This window comes from Pleuronectes platessa, chromosome 14, assembly GCF_947347685.1.
Source record: "Pleuronectes platessa chromosome 14, fPlePla1.1, whole genome shotgun sequence".
NCBI lineage: Eukaryota > Metazoa > Chordata > Actinopteri > Pleuronectiformes > Pleuronectidae > Pleuronectes > Pleuronectes platessa.
In genome coordinates this window covers 16,677,802-16,703,609 of record NC_070639.1, presented here as the reverse complement: position 1 = coordinate 16,703,609, position 25,808 = coordinate 16,677,802, and the positions used below count along the sequence as shown (strand labels likewise).

Sequence of the window (25,808 nt, the reverse complement as noted above, 5' to 3'; positions counted from 1 at the left end):
ATCATGCTCTCAAGACATATTGACTGTATGAATTATTCATTATTATATACATATACATTTTGTATGACATGCAACAGATTATTGTGAACCAGGAAGTTGTGGTTCATGGTTGATATCTTCACTTTGTTACCGTAATGGTGCCGTCATTAAAATTAAGCATGAATTTAAGAGTTTTTATCTAAACATTATTTAGAGAATAATGTGATTTTTAGTACAAATATGAACCTGTTTTTCAAGCCTGTTTGAAAAGCAAATTTAAAGAACCATTTCTACAAAGTCAGTGTAGGTGTTGCACAAAGGCTTCATGTTGATCCTTGATTGAAAGGGAAATGTATTTCAATGTCTATTGTATAGCCTTGTTAAAATCTCTCGTAAGTAAATATCTTTTTATGAAGTTAGCAGTTCATTTTTGTGCCGTCCTCTGTAGGCCTAGCATTTAATTCAAACAATAAAATATAGACAAATTTGACATTGCACACAATTTGTTTAAATCTTTAGGGCACACACACACAAGCAGTCAGACGAGGGTGAACAATTTATGTTTTCTCAACTTGCTGCTAACAGGTTAGCCCACAGAGCCCACACACTTCAGAGAAGAGGTCTGATTGGTACAATGATGACAAACAGCTTTACCTTTGTGTGTTTTCTTTGTTGTACAGTGTAGAAAACACTTCCACACGCTGCTTCTCAGATGCTTTGGTGTCTTGATTGTCTGCTCAGCTCGGCTTTGCTTGCTATAGCGTCCTCCATGTTCATATCAAAATAACATGACATCACCGACTTGCTTCCCTGGTCAACAGGGCATGTAGTAGGTCAAGCTGACAGTGTTCTTATTCTCTTCTAGACTATAATTAAAGTTTAAATATGAATTTCGCAGACTGCTCTAGCCTTCTGCTTACCCTTCTTAAAGTCCTCTGAATATCTGCACATGGCAACAACAGGGAATGGGGGATTGTGGATGTGCCACCTAAAGCACATGTAAGGTGTGGTTTGGTTTCTGTTCATATATCTTTAAAACAGTTAAAACATGGGAGGTACCACCAAACGGACACTTCCTCACTTTACCACTATGCTTTTCTAACTAATGACAGAAGTAGAAAAGTTCCAGCAGATGGTCATATAGTTAAATCCTGTCAGTAGAGAGACAGGCAGGCGGACAGGTCTGCCACCCCCACCTAATCTGCCTGCCAGTTGCTCTGCTGCTCAGGTCCAGTGAGTATGAAGTAGCAGGCCTGACCAACCAATCTGCCGTCTCTGGGTCTCAGGGCCCGGCTTCAGGCCTCTGAGCCCCGGGCTGAAGAAGTTCTGGATGACTTCCAGATCTCATTAACCTTGGGCTGAGGGCCTAGAACTATGACCAGAGCCCCAAAGCCCCAAACCCCAACAAGCTCCCATCAAGAGGAAGGAAATCCTCACTTCAAAAACTACTTTTTTATTTCTAACTTTGTAAATATATTTTTTTATTTTCAGATCTCAAATGGGTAAAATGTTAATAAAATGAGTTCATGTTAGTTTTAGGAGTTATTTATATTTTATACATAAAGGCTTCACAGGCATGGTTAAATGTTTTTAATTTTGCCCATTTTGCATCATGAGAACCTTTGCCTTCAACATTTAAACAACTTCTTTTCCTCCTTTTTCGTTATTTTGTTTGAAAGTTTGTGTACTTTTTCTTTCTATAGTTCTTCCTGCTTCGAATATTTTGTAAATAATTTTTAATCTGTAGAATGCACATATTGTTATTGCACTTATCGTGCTTCCTAAATCGTTGTTCAATGTAACTTTTTGTGTAAGACAGATCAGACTAATAAATCTCAAACAAAAGGCCTTTTACAACAAGTAGAACATGTGTGTCATTCACAGAAATCATTCTGATTCAGTGATTAATATTACTTGTTGTCGTTTATGATGCGTTGTTGTCTGATACATCCGCTGACGTCCTCTGTGGCTCCACACATTCACTCTAAACGTGTGTGTTTAGAGCTCTGGTGTCAGGATCAACAACAACCGACCGACAAACACAGTGCGATATGTTTTATCACAATCAATACAACATGAGACTTGATGCTGACAGGAGCTCTCAGGTCTTTGTCACACGAGACACTGGCTGTTTTCAGATTTGACCTTTCACATGTGCACAATGCGGCAGGATATGCCTCGGTCACATGCGTTCACCACAACAGAAAAGTATCCGGTGAGTTCAGGAGAGGGGGGGGGGGGGGTTGTCTCAGTGACCTATGAATTATACCACGGAGATCACGTAGTCGTTTACACCACATCAACAAAAAGCTCTCGAATCTTGTTGTCCGTCAAAACCTAATCATGTTTATATATTCAGCCGTTTTTTCCGGACATCTCTGCATCGTGCATGTTCTGATGCTTCATGTATGCTCACATGGTTCTGATATGGAGGTGACAGGAAACGGTTCAGTAACTCTTTTATCATTCTACGTGTGTTTCTATGACCTTTTGACTTCTGCAAAACTGTTACCAAAGGGATTAGATGTAGTGACACACAGTCGGTGTTGCCCTGCTGCCTCCTTCCACCGGACTCTTTTGTTTTGGCTGTCATGCTCACTAGTCACCGGACCATCAGCAGCCTCGTGTGCAAATCCACCCAGTGCCAAATCCATTTCATCTGTACGGATCAGTAATCATATTCACTGGGGAACTAATACTGACTGCATTACACCTACAGTACCAGTGCTGGCATGCTTTTCATACGAGGGGGCAAATCGTTGTCCTTGATGGATCAACGCTGGTATTTGATTTGCAGACTTGGCTCGTCTTTGACCTGCTCACATTTCCCCGGCTTCATTCAGATATTGGCACGCTGTCTAGTTCAGTGCAAGGTGCTGTTTGTCACCGCTGTTTCCGCGTCGTGTTGCACGCGCGTGTGTGTAATAGTGGTCCGTACGCCTGCCTTCTCACCACCGTGTGTGTGTGTGTGTCCGTTCCTGGATGATGCATGGTCAGCCATCGCACACAGCACCACAGTGGCCTTGGATCAGAGCCTGGTCAGACAGATTGCAGAAGGAGGCTGCAAGGCTTTCGAAAAGGAACATCCCCTCAGTTCAGTGAAGGTCGGACAGAGGCGTCGTTAGGTTGAGTCCAAAACGTTGTGTAGTGGTGTGTGTGTGTGTGTGTGTGTGTGTGTGTGTGTGTGTGTGTGTGTGTGTGTGTGTGTGTGCGTGTGCGTGTGTGTGGGGGGGAGTGTTGACTGACGTTTTTTGACTCAGGGACAGGTCGGTATCAGAGGTTAATGACAGAGGCAGCCTTGGTACGCTGCAGGGGATGTCACTTATCATGCTGATACAGTGTGTGTGTGTGTGTGTGTGTGTTTGTGTGTGTGTGTGTGTGTGAGAGTGTGTGTGTGTGTGTGTGTGTGTGTGTGTGTGTGTGTGTGTGTGTGTGTGTGTGTGTGTGTGTGTGTGTGTGTGTGTGTGTGTGTGTCAAGTTTTTAGATACATTTTTAAACAATTATTGTCACAGGCTCTGATAAAAAAATACCACATTCAATTTTCTGGTTGGCTGTTTTCAACGGCATTAGTACAATTAACGTGTGATTTATCGAGCTCCAACAATCACTCCTTATCCAGCATCAAAACAAATAGGTTCACACTGACCTGTTCTATGTGTGTGTGTGTGTGTGTGTGTGTGTGTGTTAGCCTCTTTGCCGCTGTCCTAATTGTTCCCGTTTGATCGGAGCGCTCGTGGTTTTGGGCACTTCCTTGTCCTCCTTACAGCTCCATTTATCACAGGCAGCAATGGAGACACACAAAGGCACTCGGTGCTTCAAGGTGAATCCCTTCAAATTGCTCAGCTTGTGTTACCTTGTTAAATCGATCTGCTTGGTGACAACCGGCAGCGGTGGAAATCTCACCAGGCAGGAGAGTTTTGTGACGGGGAGGTGCTTTGGAGGTTAAGAAAATATACTGAAGAAAGAGTTTGCTGTCCATTTTGCTAATAAGCGATGTCGCTTTTACTTGTTGTGTGTACGCCTGTTTGTTTGTGTTCCAGTATTGATAGTCAAATTCTCATTGGAGCAGTAACTTTCCTTCTCTTCACTTTTTCTAAAAAAATTTTTTAGAGTTTGTTATTTGCTTATTATCTCCTTTAGCCTCGGAAAGGAGCCAGACTTGCATTAGGAATATTCACAATGCCACCTTTTCTACTCAATAGGAACAATTTTAATAGGAGAAACTTGGGTTTGATGGTAAAACATGAGTTCTGTGTGAATGTGGAACCGGCAGAAAAACCTCCTCATTACACGCTTTCATACACGGGGGCTTCTGCAGGAAGATAAGCAGTTTTGGCAAAACATTTCTTGCACCAAACTGAGGTGTTTAAATCGTCTCTCTCTGGCATCAAAGAACTCACAGAGCTGCAGCTAGTTATGAGTGTTGGTTTAGAATGAAACAAATTTCGATTTTTTTTTTATCTTGCCCTTTCTTGCTAATTCCAGCTCTGGCGTGACTGCTGTTCCAAAAAGCCTCTTGCATAATTTTCTCTTTATTCCTGTATGTTAGTTATTATGTCGTGGCTCTAAAACATGCACCGCGAGTTCATCAAATTTAATTCCGTATACCAAGCAGTCTCTATAATTAAATTGCCTGTTGCCAAAGGAGGTGCACTTTGAATTTCATTTGAAAAGAGCCCTTTTTGTAATGATGTTTTTTCTATTATCACCACATCTGTGTTACACTTTTCAGTTTTCTCTGATATCATGATGTTTTTTTTTTTTAATTGAAGGCATGAGAACCATAAATACCTCCACCTATCAAACTATTGTTGATAATAATTAAATTTAATTAACATTAATTTTGAATTCTATCTTGGACTATTAAAAACAAGCTCAATGTTCAACACCCTGAGACAAACAGTTGATATGTCTCGACGTTGTCTCTCAAAGGAACTCTCTGTCAACGCATTTGTCTTTGTTTTAATTATTCATTGCAATTCTCACACCCACAATACAGATGAATATGGCTTTAATACTTTGACAGTATCCTCAGGGTTAACTTGGCTTTTTCATTCAGGAAGCAACTGAAAAAAATCTGTGTGTGCAAATGTTTGAAAACATATTGAAATTAATAAGGAGAAGAATTAGAATAATTGTCATGTAAAATGAAAATTAGAATTCATAATCCTCAGAGTAAAGGTTCCCGAAAAACAACACAGATGGTCTCATTATATTTGAGTGAATCACGCTGCATCAATTTCCATGTTTCGAAAAGATAACCTGAATTTCATTAATATGTTGAAATTATAATTTTAAATGATTATTGACAGCCACACGACAGCTCCAGAGCCTTTTGTCCTTATTGATTCCGTAGCTCTGGCTGTTATGATAATATAATATTGATGGAAATGTTACAAAAATAGAGATATGATTTCTTTCAGCATCTTCCCCTTTGGGTCCTTGTGCAAAATGAAACCTTGAATATATGCAATGTGTTCACCTGTATGTCCACAACATGGCCTGACTTTTGTCTTTCTTCCCCCCCTCCCCCCTCTCAGCTTGCCACCCAGGCTTCTACAAGGCATATGCTGGAAACATCAAGTGTTCAAAGTGCCCTCCGCATAGTTACAGCTATGGAGAAGGGGCGACTATCTGTCGCTGTGAGAAGGGCTTCTTCAGGGCTGAGAAAGATCCTCCAACTATGGCATGCACACGTGAGTATACCACCAGCCGGGGCTTAAGACTGGGGGGGGGGGGGGGGGTTCATACCTTACATGATTGGACCTCAGACCAAATTTAGTTGATATTAGCACATGTGCTGCTGCTGCCTGCCTCTCCTACGCTAAGTGCTGTGTGCGTCAACGTATCCTGACGTGGTTGTAACTCTACTCCAGACACATGATTGGTTCGGCGCGGCGGAAATGAGTTTCTATGGACGTTGTCTTATATTTCTTGATTTCTAAAAGTTGTTTCTTTATCATTTTGTCCCCCAAGCCCTAGTTGGGACCAATTCCAGAGACTATTCTGAAGATAGCTCATGTTTGTTAACTCTTAATCCACCTTAGTGTAAATCTAAATCCTTGTGTATACCCAACAGTCTGGTTATTACTTTGTCTGTAGAGCAGGTGGATCACTCCAGTGGTCTCTCAGAATTTGCTGTGAGCGTAAATCCAGTCTCGTCTCCAGCACTTATCTGGTGTGAAACTGTGCATTAGAGAGCCTCTGGATAAATTACATGGCTTTTGTTCAGCTGCGTCGTCCCCATCGATGATTCACCGACTGTCATAATGACTTTATATTTGCATTAAATTACAGTTTAACCAGACTAATTCTCCTTTAATTAAAAAGCCATTTAGCTGTCACCGAGATAGACGGGGGCCACGTCGGAGAGCTCTCCAGGGCGAGAGACTGTGTTTGTCTTTTACTGCAAGACAAAGCCTAGTTATAGTGCGGGTGCTGTGGCTTCATAGTGCCCTGCAAGATGCACTTCTTCTAAAAGAAGACTCAATTTTCTCCAAGGTCTTCATACAGTGTTAGTTTCTAAATTTAGACTCAGATATCCAGAAATATAATAAGGGAAACTGTTTTCCATACAGTGATATTCATATTTCTGGATTTAACATGTGTTTCCAAGGCCACTTTTTCTCCCAATGCAAACAAGAATCTCGTGAATAACAGGTTGCATTTTAATCAGGAGCTCACTGGCCGGAGCATAAACAGTCTGCTTGCCTAATGTCTACGAAAAAAATTAAAAAGACCAGAGATTAAAAGCTGACGGCCTGAGAGGAAGACAAAGGTGGAGAGCAAGAAAGGGTGGGGGGGGGGGGGGTGTCATGGGAGGTGAGATAAAGGTGGAGAGAAGGAGTGAAGGCTGGATGGAGTAGACAGTGAAGAGAGAGAGAAAGGAAGGAGGGTGATGATACCAATCTCCCGTGGAGGAGAATGGGAGCTGACTGATGGCAGTGGGGTGGCGCAGCAGGGGGGGGGGAGGTGGGTGGATTCACCCTCGATGGAGAGAATGGAGGAGGTGAGATAATGGCCGATAGAGGCGGAAAGAGATAAAGAGAGAAAGAAAGGACATTCGCCGACAGAAGTGGAGGAGGGGTGGGAGGAGCCCTCCTCTCTGCTGAGATTTTTGGCCGAGGCAGGGATGGAGGGATGCAGGTGGAAGGAGAGGGAAACATCCCATTGTCTAGGCAGACAGTGTGCTTGGCAGGATGGGAGTGTTCAAATCCCTCAGGCCTTTTAACTCCACCCTGTTGACAGCTGGGCGGCCTGCTATAGCACAATGCTCACCCTGACACACAAACGCACACATCCCAGCAGCACCTAAACACCTCGGCAAAGGGAAATGTGAGGGAGGTGAAGTTACTGAGAATGTTTACTGCACAGGAGTGAGATGTTTTATGTATAGAGTTGTTTTGTACGGCAGTAATATGTGACATTAAACCTGACAAAAAGCATATATTCATTAATACTGCCAGTGTACCTGTGTGAATATAATAATACGTATAAATATTTGTCTAAACATTTAGAATAATGTGTTAGCAGTGGTGTGCATCAGGGGTCAATTTTGGGTCCTGGGCATTTCTCATCAGATCTAGTCCCTGGCCACATAATGGGAGTTCCTCTCAACTATATGCAGATGATGTATGATGTTATCTTCCCTTCTGCATAGTAATTTTGGCAATAGATAAACAACCAGGTTTGAATTTTAACAATTGTCTTGGAATCAAACTCAATAGAGATTCTTGTGTTTTCATCTGCATTTGTTCAACTACTCAACCGGTAAGTTCCCCCACTCTTTTATATCAGCTAATTTATATAATAATAAGACTGGAATTCACTTTTAGCCAATGTAAACTATTATGTTATTTGCAACTTTGAACATTTAACCCATAGAGGTAGAGATGCACAACTTTAGCGAGATTTAATTTTAGATTAAAAAGCAGCTGTTAAACTATGGGAATTATGAGAAGACAAGACATTACCCCCACTACCTTTCGAATCCATTTCAAGATCGTATTTATTTTATGTATGTAAGATTTACCACTTCCAAGTAATTAGATGGATTATATCTAATTTGCATATCGGAATCCATCATCTTCTGTCGCAAGGACGGTGGTACACCGGGGGGGGGGGGGGGGGGGGGGGGGGCTATAGCCCTGTCACAAATCCATGCAGCCAAGTCAAGCCTCCTCTGGCATTTTAGTTTTTATAATAAATATATGAATAATAAAGAGTACTTATAAGTTAATGACCATACAACGACTCGCTTCCAACCTTATCCCAGGCTGCGAGCTCATGCCACAATTTCACCTTATGACTTTGATGTTTATGTGTTGGGGGGGGGGGGGGGGTAGCTTGTGCATATTGGTCTAGCTTGTGTGCCATGGACCGTCTTCTGATCAAAAGATAAGTACAGGTAGAAAATGAAAGCCCATATTCATATGCTGAGCGGGGGGGGGGGGGGTGACGTGCACTTCTCCATGTGGCTTCACTGTGGATATTTCTCATTTACATCTGAGGCTGTGATAGACACTCATCCAGAGACATGGGAACCAAGGCACCGCAGTGTCTCCTGTATGAAGTCAGCGGTGAAAGTTAGTCTTGCTTGCAAAAGAAATATACCAGTGATGATAACGTTTCGCACAGTTGGCTGCACTTTGGATATTCTTGATTTGAGTTCTGATTTTGTGTGCGTTTGTAGGGAGAAGAGAACTTCCTCTTAAAGTAGCTCTGAAAGTTACTGTTTTCTCAGCCCCTGAATGTCTTTGTCAATGTATCTGTGTATCTTTTCCTAACCTCAGCTAAAGTCTTCTCAAACACCTGATACCTATTTTTTTTAATCTTCTGTTGACAGGTCCTCCGTCTCCTCCTCGTAACTTGCTGTCTAACCTGAACGACACCAGTCTGATGCTGGAGTGGTCACCTCCCAGCGACACTGGGGGCCGCCGGGACCTCACCTACAACGTCCAGTGCAAGCGCTGTGGCCCCGAGCCGGACCAGTGCCAGCTGTGCGAGGAGGTGCTCCGCTTCCTGCCGCGACCACTGGGCCTGGTCAACGCCACCGTCACTGTCATGGACTTCTCGGCGCACGCCAACTACACCTTTGAGATCGAGTCGCTCAACGGCGTGTCGGACATGAGCTCCTTCCCTCGCCAGGTAGCCATCATCACCGTCGTGACTGATCAGGGAGGTGAGTACATCCAGCATTATTTCAATTTTGCATTTGTACGTGTTACTGTTACACGAATGTGGACGAATGTTGGACGAATGTGTCCAGTGAGTTTGTGTTGATAGGAACCGACACCAGTCTGTGTGTAGTCGAGAATACCCTGATCTCCACAGAGGAGTGAATACGTTGTTTCCTGCCTCTGTCTGCTGGAAACAATGTTCACACTTTGCAGATGAGTTATTCTCCAAAATGCATTATCACTCTAAGCTAATATGGGTTTATTATGAAACTACATTTATCATTAGCAGTTCTAAGTAGTTGCTTTGCACTGCATTATGCTAATAGGTTGACCTTGGTGGAGAGGTTAGAGCTCTGTGTGGTTTTTCAACCTCCTCTGCAACCTGTTGCTGAACTTGGCAGAGAAAGACAAATCTAGATTTAAGTCAGAATGACATTTTGGCTCCTCTAGTATTTACTGTGTTGTGACCTTAACCGCTGCTGTAAATGATGGCAGTCGGCCAAGCAGAGGTTGTTCCTACCTACTTGCTCTAAATAAGGATTTTTATGCTGAAAGGTCCATATTTCCTCTGGGACACGGCTCGCTATGTGGAACGCTTATGCTTTTAATATGTGATTTGCAAACACTGTGTTTTCTATTTTGCTCGCTCCTCCTGCTCCCACCCTCCCTCCCTCAACCCTTCTCTCACCTCTTTTTTTTCTATCGGTTGTTTGTCCTGATCTCTCGCTCTCTCCTCTCTCTTTCCCTCCTGTTTCTTGTTACTTTATTCTCTCCTTCCTACTTGCTTTCCTTCCATCCATCCCTTCTGTTGCTGTGGGAGTGTGGGAGAAATGCATTTACTCATACAGCCAAAACACATTAAATGCATTATTCTATGTCACTGGGGACAACTCTCGCCTTTATTGCCAACTTAATGTTACACGCAGCCTTTTTTATTTCATTAGGAAGCCCAGTTTAGCACATAGTCATGGCAGGTCCCTGGGCTGTACACAAGACCCATTTCATCACTAATACACTGAGCAACAGTTGTTTAAAATGCTCGAGGGAAAAAGCAGATTTCTGGCTCCCAGCCACTGAAGAACAGAGCGTTGATTAATTTTGTTAGAGTTTAGTTTTGTGGATCCATGGACAGTAACATTCATATGAAATGTAATTACAATGTTATTGAATAAATAGCTATGTTTTATAGTATGGTGTTGGCTTTAGTGTACCATCCAGCCCATGCATTGGTGATTCTGGTTTGGCCACTGTACGGTGCAACTTTCACAACTTAACTAGGAGCTAGATTTAAAGGTTTTCTCACTGTGGTTGTGTTTAACATAGAAAAGTAGAGGAGGATGATTCATGCACACTAACATCACACAGCACCAACTATACTGCTATCATAACATTACCTGTAATGTGCCACTTGAAAATCAAACCATGCAATTCAAAGGGGGTTAACATGAAAACAAAACATTTTACTATGGAAAATGTATATACACGACTTTTGAATAAATGTATTTTAAAAATCATGAATCTCAACGTGCGATTTGACCTCAGCTTCAGCACAGTTAACTAAATCTAAAGAATTATTAAAAATAGGTATATGATTGAACAAAAATGTTACATAGGAAGCAATAAATCTTCTCTTTCTTTTCCCTAAAATTGACAGTGATTTTCCAGCGAGGTAAACTTTTGGCAGGAAATTTAACTGACTGTTATTCAAGCAGATGCCAAAGGACTGAGTGAAAGACTTCAACAATGTACTGGCCGGGCCAGCTCTTACAGAAATGCAGCTGTCCCCGTCTCTTAGCTAAATGGCTTAATTTCCACTTCTGCACTTCCAGTACTCGACTTTACTAATGACTTCCCTCAACAGACATACAGCACTCAGACACCCAGGGTTATACTTGTCTTACACGTAAATAGATTCACCTTCAGAACTTCAATCAAACATTATTTTGTCAATTTTTCTGTAATTTCCAGACCTGAGGCCTATTGATTTTGATGAAGAGTGTCTTGTGTCAAACTATCGAAAATGCAAAAAAAAACAGTAGCCTCAAAAGTTCTGCATATTGATACAACTCAAACATTAACATGCACACCTTGAACGGAAATAAGAAAACTTGCTTGCTGCAGTAATTTGCTTACTTACAAATACCTTTGTTAATGCTCCCCCAGTCACGTCAATCTGAACCATCTAAAAGAGCCAGTTTTGGAAGGTGCACAGAAAATAGTAACATCATTAGCATAGCGTTGCCATCAGCAGAAGTGAGGCAGCCATGTGAAATCCTCTGTGTTGTGAGGAATATCAAGAGTCTCCTGTAATAATGTGCTGTAGCCCAAAATAAATTAAACTTAAGTAATTTGTTGGTGAATGCTTTGTGGCAGTGAGGTTTGGGCATGGCTTGTGTGCCAATGAGGAGCACACTCACAAACACACACACACATGCACACACACGCGCTCGCACACACACAAGCTGTGCACAAATGCATGAGTAGAAACTATAGGCCTGTGTTATCTCCTGTCAGATAGAACCTTTCCACTATTTGGTGATTCAAACAGTGGAGCTCATCTGATGTATGCATCAATATTTAAAACACACGCATGCACTGAGAGAATTGCAAAGCAGGAGGATTAACTGCAGGGGGGGTTGTTGTCTCGGCTTGGAGTAAAACCCCTCATATTCGGAGAAATGAGAATGAGAGTCTGGGGAAATTACAAGTGGATTTGCAGTTCTAGAAGTCGGCACCAGGATCGTGACACCGCTGTGACGTGTCTGACTTTCTAATTTACTGGTTTAGTTTGAATAACGAGGTAAGAAAAGTTCACATGGAACAGAACTTCGCAGAAGAGGAAGAAACGCAGCTACAGATAGACCGGATCCTCCATCCGCATACACACCAAACAAGCAGTGTCTGCCCACACGCTTCATTTCACACCTTTATTGTTGTTGCCCACATGTGGTGTGGATGGAAGGAGTCCTGGGTATTTCCACAGAGTAGGTGACTGGGTCAGGAGGAAGAGAAAAGAGCAAGAGGCAGCTGGAGGTCAAGTGACAGCGGAATATGAATGTGGGAGGTGAAGTGAACGGAGGAGAAAGGGAATGAGCGAGTAGGGCTGAGCGGTAAATAGAGAGGAAGAGAGAGTTAGGCAGTGAGAAAAGAAACGTAAGAGAGACAGAGAGGTTATGAATGTGCAGCGCCGCAGCGGAGCGGGACAGAGACAGATGAAGTGACAGAGAAAAACGAAGAGGGTGAGAGAAGATAGAAAATGAGTATGAGGAGATGATTGAGTGAGGAGAGGAAGGGTAAAGAACGGGGTGGCAGAATGAAGGAGAGGGTGAATATGCTGACAACGAATGTGGGCAGCGGATAAAGAGACAGAGGGGGAAGGGATCCGTGTGTTTGCATGTTTCCACTGTGATCATGTGATTTTTTAGTCAAACCATCCCAATCATCTGAACTCGTTAAAGAAGCATCAACGCATCAGGTAGAAGTTTTGAAATGTGCCTGTTCACTGATTTGCATTTTCAGCTCATTACACAGAGTTTTCTGCCTGAAGATCATCTCACTGAACATATTCAGAAATAGTTATTATCATATCTTTCAAATGGAAAAACTAGCCGCCAGATTTATAATACGGATATAAGATGTCAAATGCACGGCCGTCTCCGAACCAATCAATGTCAAGTTTAGGAAGACACAGCCCAGAGTGGTGAAGACGCCAGGACCTACGTATAAAAATGATTTAGCACACTCCATGATTTAAATATGTGAAACCAAAACCAACCTGATCAATTGTAAATAATATAACAAGCACATTGATCCATACTTCTAGGTGTACAAACATCCTTAGATTAGTCATTTCTGAAATAAAAAAACTCTCTCAACTCTCAACTGCTCCAGGTAGTTGGGCTCGACAGAAGTGTTTGCCAAACCTTTCCCAGTTTTAAGAAAAGTTACAACCATTAATTCAGCGTTTGTTGAAGTTTCAGAATCAAACTCAATCGTTGAGAAGTTGAGTTCTGAAAGTTTTGGACTCAAAACAGCAACATTTCTTAAAGTGACATATTTCTTTGCATGTATGTGAATGTGCACCTGCCTGTGTGGTTAGATTGATTATACAAGTAATAGCTGTGTTTCATAATGCAAAACTGGAAAACAAGTGGTGACTGCAGAGAGGAGCTCAGGAAGAAGAGGAGGAGGAGAAGAATGAAATGGCCTAGAAAGTGGAGGGTTGCTTTAATCACAGGAAGCAGCTGAGTAATTGTGTATGTCACTGAGACAGATCGGGCCCTCGGTCGGGGCGATGCATCAGGATGTTCCTGCAGCAACTTGAGAGGCTCTAATCAGACGGTCTTTTGTAGATGAAAAGCCGGTGGGTAAAGCTAACTCTCTCGGATGTGCATGATGATATGGAATAACAGGGGAGGAGCTGGCGAGAGGAGCGCCGCTCGTTCACTTGGCATCGACTCCAAGGGGCCGGATCATTTCCATTTGTTTCTCTCCCCCGGAGGCAGATGTAGGAACCGCACAAATCCAGAATGACATTATGCCACCATGCACAAACTCTGAGCTGATACGAGAGTGTGCTTGTCTGCGTATCAACACACTGAAGCATGTGTGACTCCAGGGTTAGAACGGCTCCACTGTCAGCTCCTGATGAGTGTGTCGTTTCTGCCTCACTCTGATTACTCCGGCTTTCACCATCGCTGCCTGGATCGTCTTAATCTGTTCGCCGCCTCCCACAGTAAACAGAGCTAAACCACTCTGATTTGCCGGCGCCGTGCACAATCTGAGGCTTCATCAAAATCTGAATTGATATGAAAATGTGCTTACCTTGCACGCAGTGAGTGTGGAGTTAATGGTGTGCAGAATAGGGTAGAGGACTGAAAAGAGGATCCCAAGGTAAATCTGCATGTGTTGATTTAGAAGCTGGGGGTTGTTCCCCTTGACAATTAACCTCATCCACACTTTGGTCAAAAGTAGTGTGTTGTACTGTGAGTAGTTGTATTGCAATGGCTACATATTCCATCGTGGAGAAGTGTGTGTGGTCCAGATCTCGTTTCAGTTTCCAGGGTCTGAAAAAGGTATGAAAAATATATGAAATCCATCCATTCATTGTTTCCAATTTTTTAGTTTTGGTTTCACATAACAATTTAGGGAGAGTGTGTCTACCTCAGGGTCATGAAAAACCGTCATGGAATTGTAAAATGTTTATATCCAGGATTTTATTGCGCACGCTCCAGTCATTCAAAGAATAAAGCATAGACTTCAGAATAAGGGCACATATTAATAATCGTTTGAATAATCGTGTTTTCGATATTGTCCAAAATAATCGTGATTATGATTTTTTCCATAATCGAGCAGCCCTACTTTTTCATGTATACAACGAGATTTCACAAATTTTTTGATCATGGAAACTTGGTTTAAAGTTATTGAAAAGTCATGGAAAAGTCATGGAAATCCAAATGGTCAAAATGTGTATGAACCCTGCTACCTCTTCTGACATTAATTGGTTTGTAGACGGATCTGAGGTCGAGCCTGAGCAACCCCCTTTCCAGAGAAACCAGTAAGGGTTCCATGTCTTTTTATTTTTCTTTTGTTAAACACATCCTCAACTTCCTACAATTGGTCCGAACTATCACAAAAAGGTTTTCTCCCCACTGCAAACACCTTTGCCCGAGGCACCTTTCACACCTGTTATTTTGGTCTAGACTAACCTGAAAAATCTGAAGGTCTGAACCAAACAAGGTGAAAGAGAAAGCCCTTAGACTGTAAACTGTAAAGGCCCTTTTGACCTCTGCTTTAAATGTGGGTCTTTTAACAGCATTTACGTCAGTGACCTGACAAGAGAATCAGAATATATAATCAAACCTTGAATTCTTAATAAATAGGGGAGCCAATGTAAGGCAGCCAGGACAGGACACATAATATAAGAGTCTGAGGCTCCTTTCACATATTATTGATTTTCTGGATGAATGTCTCATTTCCTAACATCAAAAAGCAACTAGGCCAGGGGTGGTGATAAATATGTAGTAATACTGTCACTCTCCCTCCTGGCTGCAGTTTAACACGTCTGATAAACAAACTTTTGTTAATGGAGCTGCACATTTTGTGGCAGTGTAGTAAATCCTGTTGTTCTGAGTAATTGTACAATAATTCTCCCCTATTGGATGACGACCGCTGCAGAGGAAAATGGATACAATGATGTCGCTGCATCTGACAAATCCTGCCCAATAAAACTTTTATCGCCGTCCCCATTTATTACCATTTGTCATACTTTTGTTTATGAGCACTGGCACCACAAATGTGTTTAAATTAGAGCTTCTATTTTTCTCCATGTACAATAACCCTCAGCCAAAAAGATTAAATCCTCCGTTATATGAGTCATGCTTGTTTTCCTCTTGAGGCTTATTTCTATTTTACTATGATGTCTGTGGAAACCGAACGAGCGGAATACTAAAACATATCTGGCGCTCTCTCATCCTCACCCTTTTCCCTTTTGTCTTTTTTTATTCTTTCAAGCTGGTGACAGGCCAAAGACATCATGTATCCGGGTTGTCCACTAAAGTCATATGTATGTCCGAACGTCCATCTCTAATGAACAATAAAATATTCCTAGTGTTGTTTTCACCAGTGTTTTTAAATTGTATGAATTTTTTGTTTTCTTGACCCTAGCATGGCCCCTTTATATTTAAATACTTTATATTGACATTGGGAGCAGGAGGTCACCATGTTTTTTACAGGAGACCAAACTGGACAAACTGAACACCTTTTGAGTTTTTATGACAAATGAAGGCTACAACAGGTTTCCTTTCATGTTTGGAGGGAGGAGGGGGGGGGGGGGTATTCAGCTGCAACATGACACTTGCCCACTAGATGTCACTATACTCTACACACTGTACCTTTAATAACATCCAAACCTTGGCCCACCTTCTTCTGCAGTATCCCTCTGCTGGCACCAACTTTGGTATGCAGCGGTGGCTATGGATTTAAATGTGTGCTTTTAGATCCCCGGCTTCTCAGCCACCGTACCCTTCCCAGGCAGCCCTCTCTCAGCATCTCACCATGGTCTAACTGACGGTGGCAAATTCGCCCCGCACGTAATTACTCGGCCGGGAAAATCACAACGATGTTTGTTGGGCACGGCATCATAAAGCTGTGCGTCCATGCCCCGAGACCAAAGTGCTACGCCGAAGAAACACTAATAACAACAACAGCAATACAAATTGGCCAAGTAGAATAACCGGGGGGGCTCGCAAGGAACCAGCAGGGGTGGGGTAAGGGGGAAGGTGACTTTCCAGGGAATAATCAATAGTGTTCTCCACCGCGCTGTGCTGCTATGCTGAGCAATGGCTGCTATTGTAGATCTGCCTGAGATGACTCTGTATGTGTGTGTGTGTGTCTGTGTGTCAATAGCTTAGATTTAGCTGTGATCCTTACTCCATTATGGGTTAATAGGAAAAAGTAAGCACTAATTAAATGATGCAGAATATAATCATATAACCTTTTTTTCCTTGACACGCAGTCATGAGCATGTGTATCTTGGGGGTCTTCTGTCTGATAATGATTAAGGACGCGTGTGTGTGTGTGTGTGTGTGTGTGTGTGTGTGTGTGTGTGTGTGTGTGTGTGTGTGTGTGTGTGTGTGTGTGTGAGACCACAGCTAGGCCACTGGCTCTGGCCTTGTGGAGGGAGCGGTCATAAATAGAGCCTCCATGCTCGCTGGCTTATTAACAGCTGATTTATCTGCCGCTCTGTAAGGAATGCTCGCCCTTGGCACCCGAGCCCAGAGATCGGCCCCGGGGGGCCCCAATTACTCGTTGCCACGTGCGCATGTGACGCTGTGTCAGAGCAATATTTTGTGTCATCGTCTCACGGATGCTGTGTGTGTGTGCGCACGTGCCTTATATTGCTGAATACATCAATGCAGCTGTTCAGTACCAGGGTCATCTTCATCATCACTCTCCCTCTCCTTCTCTTACACACACTCTTTATGCCTCCTGTGGAGGGAGATACAGGGCCGAACAATGGGACGGGAGAAATTTAGTCGACAGCCCTCTGCCTCTGCAGTGATTTATCAGAGTATTTATCCAGCTGATGAGCCTTTATCTTTCCCTTTTCTCCTCTTTCTCCGTCTCCCCCCTCCCCTCCCTCATTTCCTCTCCCACAATACTTTTAAACTGAGGCCATGTGTATGTTTGAAGTGTGATTGTTCATCATCTAAAGCACTGACAACACAAGCCATTATGTTTTCACTGTGTCGGGCCAGCTGAGTGACACTGATTTACTGCATTAAGGCTGAAGTTTAAAGGCCTTATCTCATTTATCCATAATGTTTGGCTCTCCTCTTGTGGGCATTTCAAAGATAAGATTTCCTTTATAATCCTACAAGTAAAATGTCATTTTGATCAAACATGTGTTTTTTCAATGTTGTTATCTCTCCCTGTCCGATCTCTTTGTGTTATGAGGAGGAGTTCAGCAATATTTCACACATTTTGCACTGAATGTGAGAATCTGCTGCAGCTTTTGTATCATCATCCAGTCGTCAGTTTAACGTTGATACGTTTGACATTATAGATCCTAAGTGTCGTAAAGTCTGAAAAGAAATGACTTACGGTTCCCGATAAAGCTTTATGTGCAGGAAATAAAGGTGAGAGGTGATAAGGTGGTATTGCCATATTCATGCAGAGCTCTGCCATATTTCAACAGGGTTGTTGAAAGGTTCTGTACATCTGTTCCCAATCATTTGCTGTTGTATATTCTAAGATACTGAACAGTAAAAGTTTTAACTAACTGATAGAATAGGAGTGATTTATGTGGCAGATCTACGAATTGAAAATTGTGTTTTTGCTCTTTAACGTGATTCAGTGCTCGTTTGCCCTTTGAAATGCAATAGAAATGGTTTTCGCAGAAATTAACTTGCATCTTCAAATGTTTCATGTCTCTTAAATCTTTTATGACCTAAGATAAATTTTGACTCAATAATTTCATATAACTAGCCATATGATTTCTAAACTAAAAATTACTTGAACTATGTACATTTTTCAGTTTTGTGTGGACCCATGAACCCATTTTTCTTTGCTCCTCTCCCACCGCTCTCTGAAAACACTGTGACTTATCAGCATGGATTTCACCACATGTCACAAAATATAATGATGTTATCACAAGTTCTACAACTTGATGAAGTGGAAGACTGAGGGCCAAGCTTTCTTCTGCAAAAATGCTCGAGCTATTATTGATTTTATTTTAGATTGAATTTTGACTGGCACCATCAGATTTTGCACGGCCTGTAACATAACGTAATGATATAATCTGGGACAAAGAGATTTAATGTTCTTACTATTTTACATTTATTTTAGATTGGTTTAAAGTGGATCATGCAAACAACAATCATCAGCCAGTTTGAGGCTTTCCAGAGGGTCCACACCGTTTACTGTCTATTTCACAGCAATTAGGACTCAGTTGTATCTGAATACTTTGCACTTAAATAAAATGTTTTAAACTAAACCGATCATTTGAACCTATTTCAGACTCAGTGTTAGAATCATTCCTTGCACCTGGTTTCCAAACACTGGACTCCATATAGAGTGTGCATCACAGTGCCTGCGATGATTGGTGAAGTGAAGTGCAAGATGAAAGACTCACATTACTCCATGAAAGTGTTACCTGAGGGAAAATGAGTGCATCAACACTTTGCAGTGTAAAAGACCTTGGCAGGTGATTGCCGCACTGAAAGAAAGTGTTATTTTTGTAAAGTTTTACCCAAAACTTTATTTTCCTGCGAATCCCATGTGAGGTTTGTTTGTCACTACAACATGAAATACATTTTCTGATAATTGGAGAAAGGAAGATTGATTAAAAGGTAACGTGTGTCTTCGTGATGAAAGCCAAATCACGTCACACTAATTATTTTTTCTTCTGTGAATTATCGTTCCAAAGCAGAAACAATTACTTCACATATCACCTTCTCTCTTTCTCTCTCTCAGCAGTGCATGTGTTCATCTGTTTGTGTTGTTAATTACGACTTTGGGGAAATGTCGAATGTGGAAATTGAATCTCTTTGCCTCCCTCACTAAATTCTGAACCGGATGATGGAGAACTCTGCTCCGATCACTGCTAGATACACAGTGATTTCATTTGGCGGAATTTAGACATGAAATGCTAATATCAGGATTAGTATCTTAATTAGTTTTTGCTCGGTCAATCAATGGTTATGTTAGCTGAGAGTGACATTTAGAGCCTTTCTGTTTTAGCAATTTTAATTTGCAGTTTATAGTAAATATGGGTTTTTCTAAAATGTTATCATTTTGTTTAGTTTGACAATCAATATGATGCATGTAATTCCCTGCTTGCTAAAACGTCTACTACTGATTGATTATCTGTACCACTAACCTTACAAATATGCACTGTCCTGAACACTGAGACATAAACATGAATCTGACCACTGCCCCTAAAGGCTCCTTAGAATGCAGCTCGTGCCTCACCACTCAGCTCCGCCTAATAAACAGTAGAGGCTGCCTTTGTTTTCCTCCATAGGATCTGGATCAATCTTCTCATCACTGTGGTTGCTCTAAGGCTCTAAGCTCAAAGATTGGCCTGCTGTTGAGGTTGGAGTTGTTCCGTGTAGCCCCACTCTGACACCGGCTCTGTGGTCTTTTCCAGCCCTATCCAACCCAATCTGAGTGACCTCAACTCCCAGGGGTGACACTCGCTCTTTTCTCCCCCCCCTCCACCCCATCACTGGTGGTGAATACCAAGCACATCTGAGCCGTGGCTGTATCACTGGTGGTGGCTGCTGTTGCTTTGTTCTCGTGTTTCGTCCTGCCGTGGAGAACAAAGGGGATTTTGTTTCCATTGTGTTCGACCCTGTTTGTACAGTACGGGCTGCACAGTTGTCTGCTTTTTGAAGTGATGATTAAAAGACTAATCATGCAACAACAGAGGGCTGTGTTGTCAGATGAAAGAGAGAGGGATTTGACTTAAAGGTTCTGTGTGTGCCTGCGTGCGTGCATGTGCGTTTGTATTGTTGTGTACTTGTACATGAGCTGTATTCAAGTTTATTTATACTATCAATATTTTGGTAGTATTATCAACTATGTAGTTTTCCTTACGTATCTATAAGAAATTCCATTCTCCACAGGAAGACTGGAACACTGGTATGATGTCAGTGTCTTGATAGTCAGCTCCTCTCATCTCCACTGAGCAGATAGATCCGTTTGGTTTTTACACACGACACACTCAAAAGAAAACCAACTTTCAAACTCGCCTATCGCTTTGACTTCTCTGGGTGGCTTGAGTGGCTTTTTCTCTGCTGGCTGCTTGTGGCGATGAGTGAGTGTGTGTGTTTGTGTGAGACTGTAAGTTCGTTCAATGTGCGCATTATGCTGTGTTCTATTCTGGAACTAGCACTGCTGACTTTTAACAGCTTGAAGTCCTCAGTGAGAGAGGAGACACACACACACACACACACACACACACACACACACACACACACACACACACAGAGACTTTATTCATCTCACTTCAGGGCTCATTATTAATCCACACATGGAAACCGGTGTCTTCATGAACCTGTCAATTTGAGATTCAAAGTTCCTTTGGTTTATTTCTGTGTTTCCTTTTTTTTTTAATTAAAAAAGTACGTACAAATTTGTTGTTTTGTGCATCAGGGTTTTCTGAGTTGCGATGGAGTGTAGAGTGATGTGCGGTGTCACCTCACAGCAAGAAGGTTCTGGGTTCGAATCCCGTTCCTGCATCACGCTTCAGAAAGGGCCCTCAAAACAATGAGACATATAGATAATTGATGGATGGATGAAGTGAAGACTGCTGATGTAAAATTGCCTCAGTTTTTTGGTGTCATTGATTAGCTAGAAAATATATTTGGATCATGCCAAACCAAATGTTAAATCTTCTTTCTGTCAGTAAGCTGAGAGCAAAAAATGTGCGCGTCCTAGTTGCACGTTGGCCTTTTACAAAAGCTTAAGGAGGTAAACTCGCAGTTTTGTCGGCGCCACTTGAATAATGCTGTATTCGTGAAAAATTAGCATGATTGAGTGCACTTGTCAGGAGAGAGTGTTCTATGTGTTAGGAGAGGGGAGTGCTGCGTTTGCAATTGTGCAAATATACACCGGACACACAAACACATGCAGACGCACACCTCTAGCGAGCGCACAACGGAACAAGGGGCTGTGTGAAAAAAACCCTGCACCTGAAAATGGAGTGATAAGGCTGAGGTACGACACAGACACACACTTTCCCACGCACACGTACACACACATAATAACACATAACGACTGTAGCTCCATCAAACTGGCTCGGACTGTGGAGTAGTGACCTAAATGGGTTGGGAATGCAGCATCATTGGTAATGATCATTTGAAGCCTTGTGATGTATGGCACCTATAAACAGACTATGAGGGAACTTTTTCACAGTGGAGCACAGAGCAATCTGAGACAAAGTACTGTGCATTAAATACTGTATTTATCATCATGAGACAGGGAACTAGCGTGACATTTTTCAGCTAGTTTCAGTTTTAGTCCTACTCCTTAATATAAACAGTTATCTAATAATGTTATCTTAGTCATACATCTGCACAAGGCCAAGTTGGCTGTGTGGGTTCGATTTCCTGTGAGAACTGCATCACTGACTGACCCTCCGCAGCTTCAATTGCCAGAATCAAGCCCAGCCTGTTCAAGGGTACTGCTGAGCTGCAGATCTGTTAGAAAGGCTCAGAAGTCACTGAAGACCTTCTTTAATATTCTGGGAGGAAACTTCAATATATGAAGAATACCACAGAGTTTGGTGTATTTGTGACGGCGGCAGCTCCTCTGCTTCAGGAGGCTGGGGATCCTGGGTAATATCCACCGTTCAGTTGGGTTTCAGTCCAGTAAGTGGGGCTGTGAAGTCAGAGCTCCGGTCAGGACAGTCTACACACACTATCACACCTTATCCTCCTCAACTCATCTCAAATCCAGTGTGTTGAAGCACAGACCCAAATGACATAAAACACATCCCTCTCATAATACTCTTCTTTCTGTGAGCACTGTATCCAGTCTGGGAAAATTGGAAAGCTAAATAGAGTGTGTGGCACAAACAGAACAAAGCCCGGTGATGTTTCAATAAACCTCCCCCGTGGCAGATGTTGAAGAGTCAGAGATGAAAAGGGGAAAACACAGAACACAGGGCTCAGCTGTCGATCTTAGTCAGTTTGGTTTGGGGAGAAAATATATAAGCGACTCTCCCACACACATTTTTCCCTCTGTGTTTATTTCTATTTTGACACCTTGTGCCTGACTAATTTTAACGTTATGGACGCGTTGGAGGCTGCTGATGGCACGATGTCTGAATATATTTCTCTAATAGTCATTGAGAAGTCACATCTATTAGATCTTTTGTTTGCGTGTGCGGACGTTAAATACCCATCCATTAGGCTCATTCACACCTTTGTGTGTGTTTGTGCGTGTACTGCCACAGATGGATGACACACATAACTCTCACACACACACTCAGCTGGCAGTAAATCCCCAGAGACTGCACAGGTCCGTTACCAGAAGGTTTTCTCTGTCAAAGTGTCCTTGAGGAAGACAGTCGAGCTCTCGGCCTGGTCGCCCCATCTTATAAGTCCGATAAGAACCTCTGCAAGATGAATTCAATATTACGTGAAGAATTCTTGTGGCACAGACACCCCGTGGAAACAAGGAGATGTGTGTCAGACTTTTATCAATTAATTTGTACTCCTCCTCGGGTTCCTCTGGGAGACACGGCAGTTTTCTTCATCTGCGTCTTCAAGCACAAGAGTTTATGATTAGAAAAGCATCGCAACCATAACTAGTTATCACAAAACACACAGATACACACAACTGGGCCTGTCACACTCAGACTTTGTAATTGTCGAGTATTAACATCAATCAAAATCTCAGATGAATAACTACGGTTCAATATTTTGTGGTTCTGTCACATCCTGTTACTGTAGGAAGTCAGTGTAACAATCCACCAGAATGCACAGTGACTGATGACTGCAATCACTGTTCACTCCTGTATTTCTTTATATGTGTCTTTAGCGTATTTTTGTCATCGTCTCAAACAGTCCCTTGTGTTTGTTGTGCTGAGGGGGCTGATGTTGGTGAGAAGAGAGAGAGGGGGAGTAAATGACAGAGGGCGTGTGACGCTCCCTTGAGTGTTCAGAGCCCAGAGAGAAATAAAGTAGAAAGACTCGGTGATGGATCGCCATTGACTTTTCAAAAATAAATGAATTGTATTATAGTATTTAATGTCCATTACTTATATCTTTTTACTATAAAGGACACCCATGTTATTTCTGAAAATCAGCTACATCATCAGCTTATAAAACTCACCAGCCTCTCATCACCTTTTCATGCTTTATGTCGTGTAAGCACAGATTTAATTGACACATGCTTTAGTGCAAACACAAGCTTGTGTTGTAACTAAACAAACAGGATTGAAACCACATTATGACAAACTATGACTCCAATGTGCAACACGGCAACGTTTGTATCCAGGATGTTTTGGATTCTTTTTTGGATGGCGGGAGGAAGTGGAGACGCTGCGTCCATCTTTATGTAGAATTGAGACAATGAGACGTTTGAAGGCCAAAGTTGAAGTTATTTAATGAGAAAATATAGCAGTATCTATTATTTATCAAAACCGCTTTATCAGTGCAGGAAATCAAGCTAACCCCGGCAGAGTAAGTAATGACAAGCCTCACTCTTGAAAACACACACACACACACACACACAGACCCAATCATTATCAGTTTCTTGCATCCTGTTATTGTTATGACTGTATATATTACCACTGCGACAGGCCAGTGCCACCAAGGGAATCATTAAAGTTTCATCTTATAAGAAGCAGATTTTGGAGGAGGTGAGTTGGTTCGGGAGGTGATACAATGAGAAAAGAGAGAGAGACAGAGAGAGAGAGGGAGGGAGTGTGATTTGGACTCAGTGGTGCGTAGCGGCTACTAGCCCATGTTGTCATTGACAGGAAGTGAAGGGTACATGCCTTCCTCAAACCAGCTTATCCCGCTGACCTCATGGGGGGGGACAGTGTGTGGATGGTTATGTGTACGTATATGTGTTGCACACAAAGAGGGAGGAAGGGGGCCCGGCTCCATAGTCTGTCTCTCCCTGCAGGCCCCAAATGAATGATGCTCCCAGTGGCGTGGTTTCACCCCAGTGAGCACACACACGCTGCGCTAAAGGCAAAGCTGTGGGACTAGGTGTGTGCACTGTGTGTGTGTGTGTGTGTGTTCTGATTTCCATGTTGTTATTCATGCAATGAAGCTGATTTCTAACACTAATGAGACCTTCCCCACGAACCTTTTGAATATGAATAATTACTGTAGTTTAAAGAAACTCATATGTCAGAATTTGGGTGAAACTTTGCAAAAGGTCACATTTTCATCCGGACTTTGTTTAATCTCCATCAATGATACAGTTAAAAGTAACAAAACCAACCAAGACTCATCCATAATATCTGAATTGGCTGGAAATTACTGTTCAAGATGAAATATTTAATAAAAAAGATAAGAATAAGAATAATAATGATAATAATATTATCTGTCTACAATGTGTTTAACATTTTTCAACACATCAGGTCTTACACTGCCACGTCTGAAATACTGCAGGTCTCTTTAACAGTAGAAAGCAGCAACCAGCATCACAACAGGCCAAGCAAACAACCCATTCCAAACAGGCGGTTTCTGAATGCACTCAGCGAACCAATGTGTCAAACTGTATGAAACGAGAGTACTTCACAAACTTCACTCCAAAAAGAGGCAGGATGCAGGACTTGGATGAAGAACTCTCCAGAGCAGGGTGAGGCTGGAGTAGTGTAGGACTCTTTAGCAGAGGTTGTGATGCTTGGGATGCAGGTCACCTGGCCCGGCATTGGAATTGAGTTTCTCACACCACAGTGTCACCTCCCGGAGATTATTGGAAGTAATAATCAATTCCTGTGAGCTCAAGTTGAAGAGGGGTGGAGCAGCCGGAGGTGAGCTCAAACACACTCTGGTGACGGTGCAGCAGCAGAGGTGAGCTGAGTGGGTAACTGGGGGTGTTAATAGAAGACGTGTGTAGTCAGTGCTGGAGACAAACATTCTAACGTGAAGCTACACCTTCACTTTGTCACACGGGATTACAAAGTTAGCTTTTGTTTTATTTTAATAGGGCAACTGTGGTACAAATTGGACTCTAATTTATTTGTCTGTGGTGGTATGTGATAAGTAGCATCTAGAAATAGCGTATTTTTCTAAATATGGCCAGAGAGAATAATTTGTTTGTGAAATGCCTTTGGGCTCAGACATTTAGGTTTTGGTACCAATCCAGGTTCAGGCAACAAAAAACAACACTTGGTTAGGTTCAGGGTAAAATCATGGTTAAATAAGTACTTCCTTGAGGTATAGGGGACCTCTGCCATCATGGTTGCACTAAGAATTCAGATTAAAGGTTGTAGAAGTGCCAAGGATAAAAGACACAGCATCGATTATTGATCTCACATGGGAAACAAACACCTGACATTGACTGTCACATGTGCAACCTCTTTACTCCCAGTCATAATCACTTCTGCCTCAAGAGGCATCCAAGCATTGAAAACAGGAGGACAGTTAGGTAATGTGCACATATTACACTGTTCATCTCTC

General features: G+C 42.3%; 1 protein-coding gene across 1 annotated transcript in view; it reads left to right on the top strand.

The window, feature by feature from the left end:
* Positions 1–25,808, top strand: part of LOC128455798 (ephrin type-A receptor 6-like) — a 139,297-nt gene that overhangs the window by 68,917 nt on the left and 44,572 nt on the right. The window contains 2 exon segments of the mRNA XM_053439669.1: positions 5,521–5,676; positions 8,826–9,161. Of these exon segments, the coding sequence (XP_053295644.1) occupies positions 5,521–5,676; positions 8,826–9,161 (492 nt within the window).